Source organism: Rhinatrema bivittatum, chromosome 12 (genome assembly GCF_901001135.1).
Source record: "Rhinatrema bivittatum chromosome 12, aRhiBiv1.1, whole genome shotgun sequence".
In the NCBI taxonomy this organism is placed as follows: Eukaryota; Metazoa; Chordata; class Amphibia; order Gymnophiona; family Rhinatrematidae; genus Rhinatrema; species Rhinatrema bivittatum.
In genome coordinates this window covers 5,222,945-5,243,557 of record NC_042626.1, presented here as the reverse complement: position 1 = coordinate 5,243,557, position 20,613 = coordinate 5,222,945, and the positions used below count along the sequence as shown (strand labels likewise).

At 45.3% G+C, this 20,613-nt stretch overlaps 1 protein-coding gene across 1 annotated transcript in view; it reads right to left on the bottom strand.

Moving 5' to 3' along the window:
• Positions 1-5,824: 5,824 nt before the first annotated feature.
• The window catches only part of DYRK3 (dual specificity tyrosine phosphorylation regulated kinase 3), a 19,634-nt gene continuing 4,845 nt past the window's right edge, over positions 5,825-20,613 (bottom strand). The window contains exon 3 of the mRNA XM_029572961.1: positions 5,825-7,408. Within this exon, the coding sequence (XP_029428821.1) occupies positions 5,825-7,408 (1,584 nt within the window). The remainder of the gene's footprint in view (positions 7,409-20,613) is intronic.

Sequence of the window (20,613 nt, the reverse complement as noted above, 5' to 3'; positions counted from 1 at the left end):
GATCAGCAAGCAACGTTCCCCCACTTAGCCGAAGCACATTTAGTGCTCTGGGAGCCCCCAGCACCCCGAGCCTTCATTCAGTCACTCTGGGATAGTGCCTCAGCCTCAGTCACTACAGCCAGGCTCATTCGCTCTAAATCTGACCACTAGGTGTTGCTGTTGTGAGAGGGGCTGTAAATGACACCTCTGCAGCATCACTGGCACCGCCCAAACCCAAGAGCAGAACCAGGAATTGAAGCCAAGAAGCCACTGGGCTAGGCCACTTGTTGCAGTTCTTACATCAGAAATGTCTTGCAAGATGATTTGTATAGCCAAGAGAGGCCTCATAGAAACCCAAAACACACAGGGGTTCAATAAGGGAACCCAAAGGCGACTGCCTTGCTCCTGACCTCGAAAGGTCAGAGGGGGTCATGGAGCTCCATCCAAAGTCAGATAATAAATCAGGTATGACTTATGGTAGGAGCTGGCTCTAGGGACTGAAAAATCAAAGGCAAAGATCCCTGGAAAAGAAGGAAGCTGGTAAAAGTGCTGTCCTGGCTCTCAGGCCCAGTCATGGTCCTTCTTCCTCTGAAATTTGCAGTCCCCAGGGGAGAATGCTCCCTTGGCTGCAGATCTAGCCCGGATGCTGGATCAGCAGGCATTGGTTCTACTTTGCAAGGGAGCAACCTTGGATTTGTAGTCCTATTTTTCACTTCCAACATTGGTCCATTACAATGCTTCCTTAAGGAGGCTGAGCAAGCGCAGGTTTTAAGATCTAAGCTAATGAATGGAAAACCAGAGGATGGGGTGATTGGGGCCCAGCAGACTGGGCCTACTGTAGAAACAGAAGACCACAACATTAGTCTGTTTTGTTTTTTTTTTTAAGGGCTCTAGACCAGTCTGCTAGGTACCTTGGCAACTGAGCCGTGATCTACATCCCAGTTAACATCTTGCAAAAGAAATCTTTTAGTGCAGAGTCCCAAGCAGCTCCATAAATCTAGGGCCGTGGGCAGCTTTCTTCTCTTCTACCAGAAACAGTCATGAGAAGCACCATACAAAACTCATTTCCATCCTCTACAGGTAAAGAAAGCAAGCAGTACAGCAGCAGAAGGCACACCCTAGAGATTTCAGCATCACTGGGAGAAGCCATGCCAAGGGACTCCTGTTGGGTTAGTTTAGCAATCTGCAACGATTTCTCATTAACGAAAGAGCTCATGTGAAGAAACTGTTTCTGGGTTGGACCCAGCTACACAAGATCCACGTTCATCTTTGACACACTGTTCTATTATCTGCTTAAAATCCCATAAATACTGCTAGACCCAACTTATTAAAATTCACACTATAGAAAAACAAAGTAGAATTAAAACGCCATAGTGCGAAGTGCTTGGTATGTACAGTATATAATTCACACTATGTGTAGGAAACCTGTTCCACTGGGACGAGGTAGCTGCCGCCAAGAATCATCCAAGGAAGTATTCTCACTTTACTTTTGTCGTGCCACTTATAAATAGCTGTAGGATAAAAAAGAATTTTTGAGTTTGGTACAAGTGATGGCCAACTGCTGGACTACAACTGCCCAGATCCACCTTGGCTAACCTTATTAATACCTGTGTAAACAGTAGTGGAACGTAGTGGGACAATTGTTCATAGTTAAATCACAAGCAGATTGTGATAAACTGCAGGAAGACCTTGTGAGACTGGAAAATTGGGCATCCAAATGGCAGATGAAATTTAATGTGGATAAGTGCAAGGTGTTGCATATAGGGAAAAATAACCCTTGCTGTAGTTACACAATGTTAGGTTCCATATTAGGAGCTACCACCCAGGAAAAAGATCTAGGCATCATAGTGGATAACACATTGAAATCGTCGGCTCAGTGTGCTGCAGCAGTCAAAAAAGCAAATAGAATGTTAGGAATTACTAGAAAGGGAATGGCTAATAGAACAGAGAATGTCATAATGCCTCTGTATCGCTCCATGGTGAGACCGCACCTTGAATACTGTGTGCAATTCTGGTTGCGGCATCTCAAAAAAGATATAGTTGCAATGGAGAAGGTACAGAGAAGGGCTACCAAAATGATAAAGGGGATGGAACAGCTCCCCTATGAGGAAAGGCTGAAGAGGTTAGGACTGTTCAGCTTGGAGAAGAGACGGCTGAGGGGGGATATGATAGAGGTGTTTAAAATCATGAGAGGTCTAGAACAGGCAAATGTGAATCGGTTATTTACTCTTTCAGATAATAGAAAGACTAGGGGGCACTCCATGAAGTTAGCATGTGGCACATTTAAAACTAATCGGAGAAAGTTCTTTTTCACTCAACGCACAATTAAACTCTGGAATTTGTTGCCAGAGGATGTGGTTAGTGCAGTTAGTATAGCTGTGTTTAAAAAAGGATTGGATAAGTTCTTGGAGGAGAAGTCCATTACCTGCTATTAAGTTCACTTAGCGAATAGCCACTGCCATTTGCAATGGTTAGCATGGAATAGACTTAGTTTTTGGGTACTTGCCAGGTTCTTATGGCCTGGATTGGCCACTGTTGGAAACAGGATGCTGGGCTTGATGGACCCTTGGTCTGACCCAGCATGGCATGTTCTTAATTACAAATGGAAACCCATCTTGTAAGGACAGTAAGCCATGGCAGGGCTCCCACGAGCACATTTTGGAGTGACACTTGCCTCACTTACAGCTGCTTATTGTCTCTTTCACAAACACTGCGACAGACTGCTGCACTGTTGGCCTGTTTGCATATCTGAAGGCTCCACTACTACACAAGTTTTACATAGCACAGTTGCTTAATCTGGATGTGGATAACTGTATAGATTCCCCTAAGTACCACACAATAATTATAAAAAGAAGTAGAAGGAAAATGCAGATCTGCTGAAGATTCCACGAGGCTGAGCAGTGCTTCATGAATGTGGGTCTCCAGGGCAAAGGTTTTTTCCCCAACTTTACACTCAACTGCTTGATAAATGTATTTATGTAAAAATGCCTGGACTGCAAATAAGAATTTCTAAGCGGCTTACAAAATGACCCTCCTAAAACGATCACCAAATTGTGCTACTGATGTTGCCCATTTCCACCCAAAAGGTTCAGCGTGCCCAGGCCCTTTGTCCAATAGGACCTGAAGCTGCTGCGTGGCCGAGCAGGACGTGGCCTCTTCCTGCATGGCTAGGGTTCTTGTCTGCAGGTCACTGATTCTCTTCCATGACACAGTCTGCTTTCTGCGACTGGTCCCATGCTATGGCTTGCATCGCTTGTGCTCCAGCTGTCACAGGACAGGGAAGAGCTGCCCTGCTGCAGAATGCAGGCAGGCAAGGCTCCCGCCTTCTCATTTCGTGTTCTGCTTTGTTGATAGTTTAAATGGTTCTCCTCTGTTTTCTCTGTAACTCGTCTCATTTCCCACAAGTTTGTTTTAGAAACCTTGTACATGGCTGTTGAGCAAGGAAAGGGTGGGAAGCTTCCTGTTATTAGGGAAAATAATGAGGCACTCTTACAGCATCTCGGCACGCCTTGCAGAGTCCCATGGAGTAAGGACACCAAATCTGGTCCTGCGCTCAAAGCCTCTCTCAGCCTTCTACCATGACAAAGCAAAGTATTTCTATTCAGCAGCCACCATTTCCGGATCTTCCTCCTAAGGCTGGCTGTCTGACGGGAAGTATTTCTATTCAGCAGCCACCATTTCCAGATCTTCCTCCTAAGGCTGGCCGTTTTAAGCCCTTGTTCTAGACCTTCCTTCCCACTGAAATATGCCTGTGGCTCATGAGGCATTTTCCTGTTCATTCGCCTCTACTAATAGCAGCAGCCCCGTTTTCCATAAAAAAAGGAATGGAACTAGTCAGGAATTGAAGGAGCCCAGTGAAACCCTCGGTATCTGTAAGCCCCACACAGCCCTGACGGCGACTGGAGCTGTGCAATAGTGGAATGTTGTCCAGCCGTCCCCTCTTATTTCCTGGCGCCTACCTGTCACTTCCTCTACGTCTCTCCATCATGATTTGCAAAGAGAATTGCTAACTCCTTTGATTGCAAAAGTCAGACACTTTGACTTTATTTTATTACAAAACCTACATTCTGTTGCCAGAAAATATTTTACATGTTTTCATTTTTCAATAAAAGTAAAAGAGTCACCACACAAACACTTGGCAAGCTAGGGAGTTCAGAGGATTAACAACAGCCAGATGTACTCAGCATATTTACTATAGACAAAAATATGGGGAAAAGCCTTTAGTGCATCTGAGCCCAAGCACTGTGCAAAGCCTGCAAACAGCAGAGTCCCTGCTTCTCGGCCCTGTTGCTTTGTCTAACAGGCCTTATTTCTAGGTCTCCTCTTTATTCAAATATATTTTATTGCTTAAGGGTTGCATTTTTTTTTTAATTTGTTGGGATGATGGATGAGGGAAATAGGAAGTCTGATTTTTTCTCTATCCATACCTCCTCCCCATGCTCATTTTAAAACACCGTCTCCCGTCAGCTGTCTGATCCTACAGCAGGGCTTCCCAAACCAGTCGGTAACATTTGCATAAACAATCTCCAATGTATGTACATTTCTCCTGCATATGCACCATGGATCTTCTGAGAACCAGGCCTGATTTGGGAAGCACGATGCCTGCATAGAGTTCTGATGGTGATCAGCACAGCTAGCCACCCATACTAATTTACTTGTAGCAGTACTGCTGAGGGACATTACTTGGAAGAGCTTTTTAATCCCCAATGTAAAATGTACATTCACCTCCGAAAGAATTTGCTTTAGCTGTCCCTTTAAATCGTTGCCTTAGGAGCACATCTGTACAAGTTACAAGAATGTTCTAGTCAGCGAGGTGAAGCAGGGGTGGAGAGCCACAAATAAGGCTGGTTTTCAGAATATGCCTAATGAATGTATTTACTCACCTTTCCAAACCAGTGCTCAAGGCAAGTTACAATGCAGCTACACTTAAGTAGGTCCCTACCTGGGCTACAGAGGGCAAAGTCACAAGGAATGTCCGTGGGAGAAGCAGGATTTGAACCCTGTATTCACTGGTTCTCCATCCATGCAAGTACCTCATGCATATTCGTTTTGGATATTAGTGTGCAGCACTTTGAGACCCCTGAGTGCAAGGAACAAGCCCTGGGATTTCATGTGTTATAAAACCTCTTTAACCCTTTGCAGCCTGCAGGCTGAGAGTTTACACAGCAAGAAACTATAGGCACCAAAGTGTTAAGGCTCAAAGTATTATGCCAAGGTATCTGCTTTTAGGAGAAGTGGGGAACTGCTTTTCTTCTAAGCTATCTTTAGGCTCCCTCTCCTATAATTGAAACACCCACTTCTGATCCAAAGCCTCATGGTTTTAGCAAACAAGCTGATAAACAGACCTTACTAGTACCATCTTACCCATGTGGCTGGTCCTGCCATGTACAAACTGCCAAATCTGTACAAAGCCCAGCCCAACTATCCCTCCCTTCACTGGGAGCCCCGACTGCGACATAGAACACCAAAACCCACTAAACATTTGCATTCAGGTCCTCATTTAAAACTAGTAAAAGTAGAAAATGTAAAAATGATTTCTTGTAGAAATATAAGCCAGAGGACTTGGCAACCCATATGATTAAGTGTCCACATTCTGCACTGCTACAAACTGATAAATATTAGAGCAGTAGCTTCATTTAAATGTAACAATTACATGCTGACCCATTAAAAATATTTTAAAATGAAGCCCAGCGTAAGTGGAACCAACCTGGTTAAAACAGCCCTTGAAATGTTGACATTCATTTCAGTTTCCTATATACATGGTCTACTTTCTTTTCAGTAAAAAGTCAGTCGGATTGAAAGTAAGAATTTAGTTACTGGTAGAAAAATATTCTTCTGACGTATATTAACTAACCAGTTTGGGCAGAACAGTCCGTAAGGGGAGGCTTCCAACTGAGTCGTTCATCAAGTTTGCTCTCAGTTTGCTGGCCAAACCAGCTACAGGAGGTAATTTTGATCCTATTCCTGGGAAGGAGCCACTATGACTTGAAATCCGTTTTGCTGAGGCCTTGTCTAAACTAGGAATTTTGGGTACACGTTTGCAGATCCAAGGGTGCCTTAGTGCTTGACTGGGAGTCATTCGAGCAGATGGCTCCCACTTAAGACATTCCTTTAGGAAGCCAATAAACAAAGGGTCGTCACAACCTTTTAAGGCTGCTACCCAGTCTTTGCTTCCAGGCGAGCCCCGCATTTTGCCCCTGCGGGATCTGTTCCCGGTGAGGGTCACCGTCCCATCTGGGAGTGTGGTAACAGTGCAGTAACGGGGGTAACCTTTGGAGTTGACAAAATTCTTGGCCCGCTTGGATTGCTCCAGTAGTTTTGTAGGTGGCATTCCTAGGAGCTCCATCATGCAAGCCAGTTGGTCTCCTTCATCTTCCCCAGGGAAAAGGGGGTACCCAGTGAGCAACTCCACTAGAATGCATCCCAAACTCCACATGTCTATGGGCATGCCATAACGACTCCCTAAGATGACTTCTGGTGCCCGATAAAACCGGGACTGGATGTAAGTGTAGACCCTTTGGTGCTCAAAACAACTAGAGCCAAAATCAATCACCTTGATGCCACTGCGGCCTTGCTGTTTCAGAAGGATGTTTTCTGGCTTTAGGTCACAGTGGATTATTTTGCTTTTGTGGAGCGCCTCTAGGCACTGTAGGATGGTGTGGGCAAATTTACGTACGAGCTGTAGACTAAAACCCTGGAACTTGTTCCTCTTGATCAGCTCATAGAGGTTTATACTCAACAGTTCAAAAGTCATGCAAATGTGGCTGCGGAAGGTGAAGCTCTCCAGCATGTGAATTACATTCATCGCTCCCATTTTGTCCTGTTTTTTGAGGTGCTCTAGGATACGGATCTCCTCTGCTGCCTGACGATGGAACCTCTTCTCATTGCGCACTATCTTCAGGGCACAGTGCTGGTGGAGCTTGTGGTCGTACACCTTGGCGACTTGGCCAAAACTACCTTTACCAATGACCTTGATAACCTCATAGCGATAAGCCAGGTGATCATGGGGCACAAGAACATAGCCTCCTTGGTCATCATCATAACCACCATTGTTGGAGCCCCCAACACCACCAGGTCTCTTCTTTGCATTTGGTCCCACAAAGTAGATTTCAGAAAAGCTACCAATTTCCTGCTGCTCAAAGGCACTCAGCTGGTGCTTGTACTGTTTCAGTGCCTGCTCTGAAGTCAGAGGAAGAGTCCTGGTGGATCTGTTGGAACCATCACCAGATTTGATGGTGCTCGAGCTGTCCATGCTTTTGTCTTTCACCAGGGGGGGGAATGATCTCTCTGAACCCTGGCCTCCTGTGGACTGCAGTCCAGGGTTAGTTCTCCTGTTGCCAGAGTCTTCAAACAACTGCTGCAACTTGACTTGACTTTGGCTTCCCACCAGCAGTGGCTGCTCCTTCATTATCAATTTACTGCTATTCATCTGTATAGATTGAGAATAAAAAGGGTTTCAGTCGACTGGGAAAACAAGAGATACACATTGAGAAACGCTCCAATGAATATACAATAATGTTCTAGAAATGACTGCCATGAGGCTCCCGTCCCTTTCTTAGGAAAAGGCTCAGCTTTAACTTGCCAATGCTACATAATCCCTAGGAGCAGAAATCATGGTCTCAGAGGATTTCTACTCCTGCATGGAGGCCAGAAAGTATTTATTTAGGTATAACCTACATTGGCTTCCTATTAACCACAGGATCCTCTATAAAGTGCTCACAATTATTCACAAAGCAACATACAATCTTGCTCCGATCATATTAAGCACCCAACTCCAACCTCATACTTCATCCAGACCAATTAGAAGCGCATACAAAGGCACATTGCAAGCCCCTCAGGTAAAATCATCACTGAGCAAAAGAGCACTATCTTCAGGAGGCCCCCACCAATGGAATGCGCTCCCCCCAGATCTAAGACTAGAACCAAGTCATCAGGAGTTCAAAAAAAAGCTAAAAACATGGCTTTTCCGTCAAGCCTTCCCAGATATCTAATGCTACCTAATCAAGTCTTTTAACCCAAATCATGGGTTATCTCACTGTTTTTTCCTATTACAATTTTTTTCAACTGTACCTTAATTTTTGAGCTCTTTCATCTTTGTATTTATACTTTACTCACACTCCATTTACTCTATCTCTTTTATATTTTTTTTCTATATAATATTTATTACTACATTACTATGTTTAATTGGTTATCTATTCTATTTGTTCCATAATTTATTGTTAGTTCTATTGTTACCTGTTTTATTGTTCAACTGTTCTATGTAAAGCCCACTACTCTTTTTGGGCATTTAAAAGTTGTATGTAAACCGGATTGATTTGTAGTTCCTACAAGAACTTCGGTCTATAAAAATTAAAAATAAATAAATAAATAATTTTACATAGCACCATTCCAAAATAAGATCGCAACAGTTTACAAAATGAGTTCAGTTACTGGGTCAACAATCCTGTTCTGTTTCAATGTTCATATTCTAGGTCAATATTACAGCAAATACATTTTCTAGGTCATATTTATGCATAATCTAATTTGTCTCATTCTGAGTCGCTACATCAAGGTAGTTAGGGCACTTTGATGCACAATCATGTCCTATGATTTCCATTTCATTATTCTTCATATTATACTCCGCAATATCCAATTATTATGTTACAAAGTATATTTCTTTTATCTTATTACTTTGAAATGGGACTGTTCGTGCACTACTGGGACACAAGACAATAGGTTTTTATTTGGAAAATCAAAGAACCGTAACTCAATGCATTTACATGTGCATTTTATATCGTTCCTATGCATAGGTACCAGCTCGGTGGGGGTTTGAGCACCCTCAATACGGAGCAAACGCTTTCACTGTGATTTTTGTTGCATTTAGCATCCCAATCATGCCTGCAATAGTTCAATTTCTGCCCCAGAGCAACATTCATCCTGACCTGATGGCTGAATAAGGTCGAGTGCTTGCTATATTATTCCACTTGAATGCATGAAAATAAATTCAGAAAAATTATATAAAAAGGGGACTTCTTTTTATTGGCTCATCTTATAGAATTAGATTCATTGATCTTTATTTCCACTGATGCCCGAGTGAAACTTTATGCAGAATGAAGCCACGCAAACATTTGTTTTATATACCGATATTCTGATGCAATCATACCGGTTCACAAGAGCGTGATGAGCATTATTAAAAATACATAAATAACACTGATAATAAAACAAAGTACATACAAGAAAAATGAAAACACCACCATAAAAGAAAATTATCTAGAATTATCATACTACTAAAAAAAAAAAAAAAAAAAAAAGTAATAGCGAAGCTCTCTCCTTTATGGCCAATATAAATTATAGAGTTGCTCCCGCTAAAATCAAAATGATAAAAATGCCATGCTCGGTCCTGTCCTCCTTTGTTTAATGAATATATTACCCGCTGTATTTATAAATGCTCTCTAGCATCTTTTTCTAATATTCATGTTTTGTAATTGGATCCCCTATAGTGGACTTATGGGCATAGGAATGTATTTTGTATTTCCTTGTTTGTCATGGGATATGGATTTTCTTTCCTTCTTCCTTTACTATTTCAAGATTGTATTTCTTGATTTCAAATTAAAAATGCATAAAGTTAAAAAAAAAAAATGCATGCTTAGTCTCCAAATGCCTGTTTAAATAACCAAATTTTCGAGTTCTTCTTAAAAGTTTGGAAATTCACCTCAAGCAGGAGTGTATTGCACAATTTTGGTTCAGCCAATGACAATGCTCTCTCTCTTACTTTATTCAAACATCAGGAGTTCTCCCTCAGCTTTAAAGAGAATTCTTAGACCTTTCAAAACTCACTCCCACATACCTGTAACCTCCCAGAGCCAAAAGAAATAACTCGGGCCTCATCTACACTGCCAGAGTTTGCTCCTTTACTATGGCAAAGAGCATTCGCTTTTAGCAAACTCTAAAACAACAAGGAAGTAGGATGGGATTTTTTTGTACTTGATAACAGACATTTCTCTGCCTGTAACCGTCCATCCATCAATTGTCAGAAAACATTTTGGAAAGCTGGCGAGGAAGCCCTTTTCCCAGGGCCTCCTACTTAAAATGATGTCTGCTTTCACTTGTGAGAAAAGTCTGAACTACTCCATCCTCTCCAAAGCAGATGCCACATCTGCTCCCCATTTTGGTCTCCAATGTGAAAACAACGTTTGAAGCACGGGCCAACCCCTCAGGAAGGCAAATCAGAGCAGCAGCACTGCAGCTACAGAAAGAGACTGAGCAGAGAAACTGTGCACAGCCAAGTGCCCCACACCCACAACTCAAGGGCCTAGCTCCACTCATCACATGCACCCTAAGGCGAGCGAGACTGTATCTCTGGATGGACCCACAAAATACGGACTTCAACAATAGGAGGGCTGCATAATACAATGTATGAAATGTGGTAAGGTTTCCCCTGGCTATTAACCGTGTAGCCAAATTCTAGCCACCATCGTGTCCTGAGTTACTGCTGTCCAGTACACAGACATTGCATTATGCCATTATATGAGCAGTTACTTTTCTGCTTAGGGCCCAAATTTCTGATCAGTTCTGTTTTATTTAGAAATGGGTTGTCCATTTAGAGATCTACAGGGGTTGCAGACTGTTTCAAAAGCATCATCAGCCCTCTGCTAGCCCTTTCCAGATCCCAGTATAGCAACAAGGCCCAATGGGCTGCATGAACCAGACTGAGTGGGTGCGGTGATCCTCTATTGCCTAAGCTTAGATCGCGAGCCCTCTGGGGACAGGAAAATACCTGCAGTACCTGATCAGGAGGCACTTTGTGATGAAAGGCAGAATCTAAATCAATTAAATAAATGAGGGAGAGAGTACAGATTATATTCTATGGCACTACCAGGGAACGCCATATTGCTTTTAGGAAAAAGAGAGTAAAGGTGAAAAATCAAATGTTTAACAGATGTGTCTTAGAACGGCTGCAGATAATCACAGCAATAAGACACGGAGAGAACTTGCTCCTATGCTCCAAACTTGTTTGAGGGCTGCCAGAAACAGGAAGAGACCATTTGGCCCATTCTGCCTGCTCAGAGCTGACTCTGGGGCATATGGTGCCCTGGGTGAAAATTGTCTATGGTACCCACTCCAGGCATTCTCTGCCATCCTTCCTCTCTCCCCCCAGCTCCATCCTTCCTCTCTCCCCCCAGCTCCATTCCTTCCTCTCTCCCCCCAGCTCCATTCCTTCCTCTCTCCCCCCAGCTCCATTCCTTCCTCTCTCCCCCCAGCTCCATTCCTTCCTCTCTCCCATCCTTCCTCTCTCCCCCCAGCTCCATCCTTCCTCTCTCCTATCCTTCTTCTCTCCCCCCAGCTCCATCCTTCCTCTCTCCCCCCCTTCCTCTCTCCTCCTTCTCATGCACATCTTCTCTTATTCCCACCCGACCAGCATCCCATTTAGGCCTATTATTTCACAAAGTTTTACATAATTTACATTAATAGAGAATTCAGATACATAATACAAACATTCTGGCGTCACCTCAGTAATAGCAATCCAAACTCTACTGCTAGGCACTTTGGAAATAATGCAATCTCCAAGAAAACACATTCTGAAGCTGGACCCCAACACAACTAACTGCCAGGGCTCAAACAGTAAAAGGCAGACTGCGATTATTACACCGGGCTGGAGAACACCAATACGTCACCTGCTGGGAAGAGAGAAGATTCCTACAGAGAAACCAAACTCTGTCACATATGCAGAACCAGTAAAGAATAAGGCCCCACAAGTTAGAAGGATGTAGACAAAACCTGGAGAAAGAGAAGTGGCAAATACAAAGCCCCTCAGAGAAGCCCATCCCCAACGCCGACACTCCAGTCACTAAACTGAAACTTAATCCTTTTCTCTCTGTTGTCAGGGCGTTTTTTCTCCCTCTCCCCTACATCTGTTTCAGACATTGAGCATTTCTCTGCCCCGGTTCCCTCGTAGCTAGATTTTTCACCTCCCAGAAAGCCTGGGACAAACCCAGGGGTCTCTGAGGGAGTGGGTGGATGGGATTGGCCATGCAGTCTCTGTCTCTCGTGTCTTTCTCTCTGATTTATATTCCTCCTTTCAGCCATGTCAAAGCGGATTACATTCGAGTACTGTAGATATGTTTCTTTTATTATTAAATGCTTATTATTACAAACTCATGGCTTTAGCATAATAACGGATGTAACCTGTAGATACTTTCTGTGTTTCACTGGTCTCCTTTGTCCTTATTCCCCAGCCGCTGCCTCTAACCCTCCAAGCAATCCCATCCCCATCGCTTTACCCTCCCCCCTTGCCACTTCTCTCTGTCTTTTTGTCTTGCAGCCTCCACAGATGTGCATTTGTCACATTTGTTTTGGTAAATACGCGCATAGCTCGCCGACCTTCTAGCACATGCGAAAAATGGAGAATATGCGTGTACTTTTAATAATGAGATACACACACACACACTAGAAAGTCGACAAGGTGCGCGCGTACCCACTGAAAAAGCTGTGACAAATGCCCATCCCTCCCCCTCTAACTCACTTCCCTTCCCAGGGCTTATTCTGCTCTCACACCTCCTCCCCAATCCTCCCCCAACTTCCTCTTTCCCCCGCTCCCTAGTTCCAGAGTTCCAGGTTCCTCAGCCCTCATCTACTTCTGCCTTTCATCCCTTCACCAATTCAAGCTCCTTCTCTGTCACTAATCCTCTCCTCCCCTGACAACCCAGGTCCCTCTACTCTTCATCCCGAATCCCCATGCCACAGTTCTGATCCCGTCTTCCCTCCAGCCAAAATGTGGCCCTCTCTCCTCTGCTGCTACCTGCCGTCTTCTCTTCTGGACTCTCCTCTCTCCACCTCCCCATATACAGTCTTCCTTTCCCTGCGCTCCAAACATCATCTTATTTAGGTCTCCCTCTCCCTTGCTTTCTGCGATTGTCTAACTTCTCCTTTTTCCTCCTGATTGCCATATTCCTAGCTCTTCTTTGGGCCCCCCCGCACCATGGCTGGCAGAAGTGGAGCTTACTTGTGTTACTGCGCAATGCCAGTCTCAGGGGCTTTTGAGGCTCACACTGCCAAACTTGCCACATGTAGCTGAGGGAGCCAATGTGCACTTTAACTGGGAATATGGCAGGGGCAGCATGGAACAGGAGATGCTGGTGACGTCTGAGATAGTTCTGGTCTCACGGGACCCCAGCGAACCATTCAGCTTGCCCTCTCTTATGCCAATCTACGTCTCCTGCTCAGCATTACCCTCCCTTCCTCTCCCTCACAGGAAGTGAATCACTGCTACTACCTCAATGTATTGGGCATCCCAAAAACAAATTAGCTTGTTTGCAAAACATGCCTGGGGCTTAGATTCCACCCCAGAAGTAGCTTTCCTTTAGGAAACGTGGCTCTTACCTGCTAATTTTTGTTCCTGTAGTACCACAGATCTGTCCAGACTCCTGGGTTTTGCCTCCCTTCCAGCAGATGGAGACAGGGAAAGTTTCACTCACACTGTACATAACCCAGTGAGCCACCTGCAGTCTCTCAGTATTGATCTGGACCCAAGTCAAGATTTGAGCAACAAGCATACATTTCTAAGCAAACTCCCTCCTCTCCAACAAGCCAGAAGAAGGTGAAAACGACAATGGAAAACTCATTTCCCAAGTTTAACATAAGTGATCAGCATTGAAAACCTCCAACAACTCCACACTATATACAAAGCCAAGGTACGAGCGGCAGACTCTTCCCCCAGTAAATGGATGGGTCTCTGGACTGATTTTTCTTTCCCTGTACGTACCCAGATCAGTCCAGACTCGTGGGATGTACCTAAACTCCCCTTAACTCGGGTGGGACGTAGAGAGCTCCACGCGTAGAAAACTAACTAAAGCACATGGAAGCCAGATTCCCCACATCCAAGCAATAATGCCTAGCAAAAGTGTGCAACGACTTCCCAGTAACTGCCCAGCAAATTTCATGTGGAGGCACCTGATGTGACTCAGCATAGGAAGTCGCCTGAGAATGCGTCAAGTGCACTCCTAAACCCCCTGGCAATGGGCACCCTTTAGATGATCGAGGGGTTAAAGGGGCACTTAGAGAAGATAAGGCCATCGCGGAAAGATTAAATGATTTCTTTGCTTCGGTGTTTACTGAAGAGGATGTTGGGGAGGTACCCGTAATGGAGAAGGTTTTCATGGGTAATGATTCAGATGGACTGAATCAAATCACGGTGAACCTAGAAGATGTGGTAGGCCTGATTGACAAACTGAAGAGTAGTAAATCACCTGGACCGGATGGTATACACCCCAGAGTTCTGAAGGAACTAAAAAATGAAATTTCAGGCCTATTAGTAAAAATTTGTAACCTATCATTAAAATCATCCATTGTACCCGAAGACTGGAGGGTGGCTAATGTAACCCTAAGATTTAAAAAGGGCTCCAGGGGCGATCCGGGAAACTACAGACCGGTTAGCCTGACTTCAGTGCCAGGAAAAATAGTGGAAAGTGTTCTAAACATCAAAATCACAGAACATATAGAAAGACATGGTTTAATGGAACAAAGTCAGCATGGCTTTATCCAGGGCAAGTCTTGCCTCACAAATCTGCTTCACTTTTTTGAAGGAGTTAATAAACATGTGGATAAAGGTGAACCGGTAGATATAGTATACTTGGATTTTCAGAAGGCATTTGACAAAGTTCCTCATGAGAGGCTTCTAGGAAAAGTAAAAAGTCATGGGATAGGTGGCGATGTTCTTTCGTGGATTGCAAACTGGCTAAAAGACAGGAAACAGAGAGTAGGATTAAATGGGCAATTTTCTCAGTGGAAGGGAGTGGACAGTGGAGTGCCTCAGGGATCTGTATTGGGACCCTTACTTTTCAATATATTTATAAATGATCTGGAAAGAAATACGACGAGTGAGATAATCAAATTTGCAGATGATACAAAATTGTTCAGAGTAGTTAAATCACAAGCAGATTGTGATAAATTGCAGGAAGACCTTGTGAGACTGGAAAATTGGGCATCCAAATGGCAGATGAAATTTAATGTGGATAAGTGCAAGGTGATGCATACAGGGAATAATAACCCTTGCTATAATTACACAATGTTGGGTTCCATATTAGGTGCTACAACCCAAGAAAGAGATCTAGGTGTCATAGTGGATAACACATTGAAATCGTCGGCTCAGTGTGCTGCGGCAGTCAAAAAAGCAAACAGAATGTTGGGAATTATTAGAAAGGGAATGTGAATAAAACGGAAAATGTCATAATGCCTCTGTATCGCTCCATGGTGAGACCGCACCTTGAATACTGTGTACAATTCTGGTTGCCGCATCTCAAAAAAGATATAATTGCGATGGAGAAGGTACAGAGAAGGGCTACCAAAATGATAAGGGGAATGGAACAACTTCCCTACGAGGAAAGGCTAAAGAGGTTAGGACTTTTCAGCTTGGAGAAGAGACGACTGAGGGGGGATATGATAGAGGTGTTTAAAATCATGAGAGGTCTAGAACGGGTAGATGTGAATCGGTTATTTACTCTTTCAAATAGTAGAAAGACTAGGGGGCACTCCATGAAGTTAGCATGGGGCACATTTAAAACTAATCGGAGAAAGTTCTTTTTTACTCAACGCACAATTAAACTCTGGAATTTGTTACCAGCGGATGATGTCAGTGCAGTTAGTATAGCTGTGTTTAAAAAAGGATTGGATAAGTTCTTGGAGGAGAAGTCCATTACCTGCTATTAAGTTCACTTAGCGAATAGCCACTGACATTAGCAATGGTAACATGGAATAGACTTAGTTTTTGGGTACTTGCCAGGTTCTTATGGCCTGGATTGGCCACTGTTGGAAACAGGATGCTGGGCTTGATGGACCCTTGGTCTGACCCAGTATGGCATTTTCTTATGTTCTTAAATGTAAGTCGACTTAACCGCTTCCTTCAGCCACCGCACAATTGTAGTCCTAGACGACTTATTTCCCTTCTATGGACCACTCAACAATACAAAGTGTTGATACGATCTATGGAAATCGTAAGTGACCTTTAGATACCTCAATAATGCATGCCTCTAATCTAAGAGCCTAAAGCTCCCCCACATGAGGTGTAGAGGAATCCAAACCCATAAAAAGCTGGAAGCTCTGTCTAATTAAGATGGAATTCCAAGACTACCTCAGGCAGAAAAGGCACCATACATAAATCAGACATCTGTAGGAAGAGATCTTAATACGACAGCACCTGGAGCTCTGAAATTCTCCTGGCTGAACAAATAACAACCAAGAAAACTACTTTAAGAGTCAAGTCTTTAACTGTATCTCTCTCTTTAGTGGTTCAAACCGAGCCTCACACAATCCTCTAAGGACTAGATTCAGATTCCAAGATGGACAAATGTTCCACACTTGAGGACACAAGTTCTTAGCTCCCTTAAGGAACCAAAGAACATCCAGATGTGCACCTTAACCCGGAGACAACCCAATGTCGCTACCTGGACAGTCAGAGTTAAAAGCCAGTCCCTTGACCAGACCTTTCTGTAGAAAAGCCAAAATATACGGCACCGTAGCCTGAATAGACTGAGGCTGCACTCTGTCAACAGCAGTCCAGGACTCGAAGATCCTCCAAATTCACACATAAGTCAAGGATGTAGAAGGTGGAAATAACCGCTTTGGAATATCCCCTCTACCTCAGTTGTCTCCTCCCAGAAGCAAAGCCACGAGACAGAAGTGAGCCCCCTGACAGTCAACTGATGTCTGAACCTCAGGGGTCCATCTATGGCCATGTTGATCAGATCTGGGAAGCATAGATGATGTGGCCACTTTGGAGCTACCAGGATCACGTTATCTGGATGTTTCTCTATCTGCTACAATCCCTCGTCCACCAGAGGCTGCGGGAGGGAAGACAAAGAAGAATCCCTTGAGTCCACAGCAGCACCAGAACTCAGATTCCTTTATACCGTGTTGTATTCAGTGGCTGTAAAACGCAACACCTTTGTGTTCTCTTTGGTCGGGATATCCCCCATCTTCCATGAATGAGATACATTGCTGCCTCTGACAGCACCCATTCCCCAGGGTCTAACTTTCTCCGACTGATAAAATCTGCTTTCACTTCAGTGATGTGAGACACTACCAGCCGCTCCAAGTGCTGTTGTGCCCAGAGAATCAATTTCCGGGCCTCTCAAGCCACTGCCTGACTTTTGGTTCTGCCTTGATGGTTAATGTAGTCCCCACCATCATCACATTGTCTAATAGGAACCATACTGGAAGGGCACATAACCTTGGCAGACAGGCAAGCAACGTGCAACACACCGCTCTCATCTCTAACCGATTGTTAGGCCAGGAGGCCTCCTGTTTCGACCTGGCTCTACGCCGGCTGATCCTGCCACACCACCCTCCATCCAGAGAAGCCTATTATCCAATTCAGAATCTCCAATTCTGCACCACAAGACTGTCCCTGGCTTCCCCCTCTAATGGACGAGGAAGATGAAACTCTTCAAATAACGGATTCCAGCAGGAGAAGAGCCCCCTGCAGAGACCACATTTGTGAACACCCAATACATTAATTCTAATGTCAATGCCATAGAACCCAGACCTGTAAATAGTCCCAGACCTTGGGGCACCGAAAGCTCTAGCAGAAGCCTAATCTGATTCTGCACTTTCAGCACTCTCTCTCTCCTAGTGTGGAACTGAGCTCCCAGATACTCCAGAGTTTGTAAGAGAACTAAATGGCTCGTTCCTAGGTTCACCACCCATCCTAGAGACTTCAAGCGCATCGGTACCTTTTGTACTGATTGTTGACAGAGGTCATTTGATTTCACATGAATAAGCCAGTCATCCAGATACGGGTACACCAACACACCCTCCTTTTACAATGCGGCTGCCCCCACCATCATCACTTTGGTGAAGGTACATACGTGAGCAGGAGATGTAGATTGGCATAAGAGAGGGCAAGCTGAATGGTTAGCTGCGGTACCGTGAGACCAGAACTATCTCAGATGTCACCAGCATCTCCTGTTGCACTGAGACAGGCAAAGGGCTCGAAACAGAAAATGTTCCCTTAGGACTATGAACCTCAGGAATCTCTGGTGCTCTGGCCTGATGGTTATGTGCAGATATGCCTCTGTCAAGGCGAGAGATGCCAAGAACTCTCCCTTGCGCACCGCCGCTGTGAGGGACCTCAGAGTTCCATGTGGAAACGGGAAACCTTGAAAACTGCATTTACCTTCCTTAAATCCAATCTCTCTTAAACTGGATACAGGAGGTAAAAGAAACAGGTTGCCTAACTTAAAATTGACTTCTGGCCACACTAAGCGTGTTCAGGGTCTGAGCCAAACTCAACAAGACATCTCTGTGAAAAAAAAGGAAAAATCTGAGCAGAGTCCAAAGCGGCTCCCAATCAGATGCAATTTCTCCCTCTTCTAGAAGTTAGAAAGCCAGATTCCCCATCTCGTGATCCACACCTCCTTGAACATTACCAGGGGCAGCCTCCTTGTGGCATTTGCCTGCCGTGACTGACAAATGAGCGGCCCAAGCACATGATCCCTATGTAATAGGTTGCTTCGCCTTCACTGGACACCCCTGCAGAAAGGTCTGCAGGGCCTGGAAAGATTCCACCCAGGAGGAGGATGGATCTATACCGCAGTCCCTAGGCTCAGCCTTGCTCTCTCCAACCTCTCTCTGGGAAGCTTCTGCCCTCAGGAACAAGGGAGAACTGACCATTGCCTCACCTCCCACTTCACTCCCCCATAGGCCGAGGGGATGTCCCAACACGGCCAAAAGCTGTAGTAGTCAAATTGCTTTGAGCATCCAAACAGCACTGACACAAACAGAGAGAGGGTGAGGACTGAATTGCTATCAGACGGGAAGCCTCAGAGATAGCAAGGCGCTTGGACCTGTTCGTCCCTGGCGCCTAGCTTTCTTGAACTTCGGCTGGAGGTGGCCTCCTGTGCGCACACCACACGCACACCCCTCCAGGACACATGCAAATACGCGCTCCCGTCTAGGTTACGTCTTACACGCACAAGTACCCGTTCCAGTCTACACCGAGGTTGTACGCACACAGGTCCCAGGACATGCAACTGCTGTTGCGTCCGGTCTCAGATGGCTTCGACCTCTGTGCCTCACCTTTCTTCCTTCTCTCTCCTCAAGCCTTGGGAAGATGGCTGCTGCCGAGTCTTCATGCTGCTCTCTCCGGTGTCCCTGGATCAGCAACAGTGACGGTGTTCGCCATGATTTTCCTGAGGGCCTCCTAGGGTGCGCGTGCGCACGTCATGGCAGGAACCTCGGGGGCGTCCCCTCCGAGTGACGTCATCACATCCTGGTATTTAGCCTGCCCTTCGTTAGCAAGGATTGGATTGCCTCCAGTCTACGCTGCTCTGCCGCTTCCCAGCTGCCGCAGGAAGCTCTCTCTGTCCTTCGGGGTAATTCTCACTAACCTGGCTACCCGCTCCTCGGGGGCCCTTCTGCTCTCTCTCAGGTACCTATCTTGGGATTCCGGGTACTCGCTCCTCGAGGGCCTGCTCTCCCTAATCTGGTGCCTGCCACTGAACAACTTCTGCCTGCCAGGACCTTCAACAATACAGCTTCTACTTCAGCGAGTACTAACCCTTTCAGTCTGTCTCAGCTTCAGCGCTCTGTGTCTACATCCGGGACCTGTCCCTGCTATGTCGTGCTGCCTATCACCTACTCGAGTGTGAGACTGGTCTCCTCTTCTGAGGACCCTGGACTACTTCACTGAGTTACCTCACTGCTGCCCGCCCCGGGCAGTACAATAAATACAACTTCTGTGTCTGCGTGTATAGAGTCTAGCCTAGTACTGCGGTTCCTCATGGGACTCCTCCCCGTGGGAGTGACCATCACCGCAGTACCCAACACCTCATAACCATAACAACTGCCACGCGGTGAGAATGCGCACATGCCTACACAGGCTAAGTAAAGCCTGCCTGCACCTTCAGCGCATTTAGGCCTGGATCAGTTTAATATCCGGCACAGAAAATCACTGGCCTGAAGAGCTTCTCAACAGCTTGGCCTCTTGACTGGCCAAGAATCCATGGAGACTGGAGCCAAGAGCCGTGATCTCGCTAAACACGCTTTGCGCAAAGGCAAATTGAAACTGGCAGAAGACCTTCTACTCTTCCTCAGTGCAAAGGCCTCTCTGCACCCCTGTGGGGCAGGGAACTGCTGGTGATAGTTGGAGGGGATTCCCCTGCCTCTCCCGCAGGCGTTGCTAAGTAATTGAAAATGGCTGCCGTTTCCGTGCTGATGGGGAAAGCCTCAATGCTAGACCCCGTCATCCATGAGGCTTGTTCTACCAGTGCAGCCATGCTTAACACAGACCCCTGAATGCTTTTTCTGCATGCACACGCTGTTCTTCCCCGCGCCCACGGCACCACCAGCACGAAACAGTCCCTCAGCACCACAAAGCTAACACCCGGAGTCCTCCGCAGGCAGAGAAGCTGCTGAAAACTTCATTGCTGAGGTAGCTTCCCCCCGGAACCTTTAACTCGTTCCTTGTTCTCTCTTTTTTTTTTTTTTTTTTTTTTTTAACTCTCTGAAACCAATCCTTTCCCTTGGCACAAAGGTTCAGGTTCCAGGAGCTCAGGCCACATGGCAGATCAGAAAAAAGCCAGACTTACAATACCTGCTCCCTAGAATGGAACACAGAGCTGCCAGCAGAAAAAAAGAAAATCAGTCAAATTAAAAAAGGGA